Source organism: Lampetra fluviatilis, unplaced genomic scaffold (assembly GCF_964198595.1).
Source record: "Lampetra fluviatilis unplaced genomic scaffold, kcLamFluv1.1 SCAFFOLD_171, whole genome shotgun sequence".
Lineage (NCBI taxonomy): Eukaryota > Metazoa > Chordata > Hyperoartia > Petromyzontiformes > Petromyzontidae > Lampetra > Lampetra fluviatilis.
The window spans coordinates 181,803-184,333 of NW_027621260.1; the positions used below are offsets into that span (position 1 = coordinate 181,803).

The window sequence follows — 2,531 nt, forward strand, 5'->3', positions numbered from 1 at the left end:
ACCCACAGGCTCACCACACAGAGACCCACAGGCTCACCACACAGAGACCCACAGACTCACCACACAGAGACCCACAGACTCACCACACAGAGACCCACAGACTCACCACACAGAGACCCACAGACTCACCACACAGAGACCCACAGACTCATCACACAGAGACCCACAGACTCACCACACAGAGACCCACAGACTCACCACACAGAGACCCATAGACTCACCACACAGAGACCCATAGACTCACCACACAGAGACCCACAGACTCACCACACAAAGACCCACAGACTCACCACACAGAGACCCACAGACTCACCACACAGAGACCCACAGACTCACCACACAGAGACCCATAGACTCACCACACAGAGACCCATAGACTCACCACACAGAGACCCACAGACTCACCACAGACTCACCACACAGAGACCCACAGACTCACCACACAGAGACCCACAGACTCACCACAGACTCACCACACAGAGACCCACAGACTCACCACACAGAGACCCACAGACTCACCACAGACTCACCACACAGAGACCCACAGACTCACCACACAGAGACCCACAGACTCACTCACACAGAGACCCACAGACTCACCACACAGAGACCCACAGACTCACCACACAAAGACCCACAGACTCACCACACAAAGACCCACAGACTCACCACACAGAGACCCACAGACTCACCACACAGAGACCCATAGACTCACCACACAAAGACCCACAGACTCACCACACAGAGACCCACAGACTCACCACACAGAGACCCATAGACTCACCACACAGAGACCCACAGACTCACCACACAGACACCCACAGACTCACCACAGACTCACCACACAGAGACCCACAGACTCACCACACAGAGACCCACAGACTCACCACAGACTCACCACACAGAGACCCACAGACTCACCACACAGAGACCCACAGACTCACCACAGACTCACCACACAGAGACCCACAGACTCACCACACAGAGACCCACAGACTCACTCACACAGAGACCCACAGACTCACCACACAGAGACCCACGGGCTCACCACAGACTCACCACACAGAGATCCACAGACTCACCACACAGAGACCCACAGACTCACCACACAGAGACCCACAGACTCACAACACAGAGACCCACAGACTCACCACACAGAGACCCATAGACTCATCACACAGAGACCCATAGACTCACCACACAGAGACCCACAGACTCACCACACAGAGACCCACAGACTCACCACACAGAGACCCACGGGCTCACCACACAGAGACCCACAGACTCACCACACAGAGACCCACAGACTCACCACACAGAGACCCACAGACTCACCACACAGAGACCCACAGACTCACCACACAGAGACCCACAGACTCACCACACAGAGACCCACAGACTCACCACACAGAGACCCACAGACTCACCACACAGAGACCCACGGGCTCACCACACAGAGACCCACAGACTAACCACACAGAGACACCCACAGACTCACAGAGATCCACAGGCTCACTGATCAAGGCAGTTCAAGATAACAAAAATCTCAAGTCAGTTCATCCAGCAGTGGATCGAGCCATTGGCGGTGTTGGTGGCTTTGGCGGGAAATTTAAAAACCAAAAATTTCTGAGGTAAAAATAAATCAACAACAAACTTTTCGTCTTCTTGTTTCTTTCGGTAAAGTCACGTAGAAAGGAAAGTTATAAAATAATAAAAATATTATTACTTCCCTTCTACGTGACGACTTTACCGAAAGAACCAAGGTGATGAATCCACGCAGTCACGAAAGCTTGAAATCGAAATTGAAACTTTTCTTTTTCTAGATTTGAAGCTTTCGTGACTGCAACAAATCAAATTCTTAGGTTTTTTCGGTAAAGTCACGTAGGTAAAACATCAAAATTAATGAAAATAAAATAAAATAAAACAAAAATCACGACGTTTCGGAGGCAACACAAGTCAACACAAGTCTCCGTCATCAGGTGGCACCGTCTGTGACGGTCCCACCTGATGACGGAGACTTGTGTTGCCTCCGAAACGTGATTTTTGTTTCATTTTATTTTAATTAATTTTTATGTTTTACCTACGTGACTTTACCGAAAAAAACCTAAGAATTTGAAACTTTCGTCGTCGTCGTTGTTGTCGTTGTTATCGTCATCAATCCCCTTAACCTCCCGTCCCCCTCTCCCAGCGCCGCCGTACCTCGATGTCTTCCTTGAGTTTGCGTTTGGAGGCGCACGGCCTGAGGTAGAAGCGAAGCGAGGCGCCATCGTCGCCTCTGAAGAGGCACCGCGAGTGGCTGAGGAGACGCTTGGCGGGAGAAGACGCCATCGCTTCGCCGGAATCGATTCCACGCGAAGTCGATTCGTCGATTCTTACCCCAACCCCATCTCAACGGCTGCGCAACGGGAATCGATTCCACGCGAAGTCGATTCGTCGATTCTTACCCCAACCCCATCTCAACGTACGTAGCCGCTGCGCAACGGGAATCGATTCCACCGAAGTCGATTCGTCGATTCCACCGAAGTCGATTC

General features: G+C 51.4%; 1 protein-coding gene across 1 annotated transcript in view; it reads right to left on the reverse strand.

The window, feature by feature from the left end:
* The window catches only part of LOC144954987 (telomeric repeat-binding factor 2-interacting protein 1-like), a 31,677-nt gene extending 29,146 nt beyond the window's left edge, over positions 1-2,531 (reverse strand). The window contains exon 1 of the mRNA XM_078885351.1: positions 2,200-2,531. Within this exon, the coding sequence (XP_078741477.1) occupies positions 2,200-2,328 (129 nt within the window). The 5' untranslated portion in view covers positions 2,329-2,531. The remainder of the gene's footprint in view (positions 1-2,199) is intronic.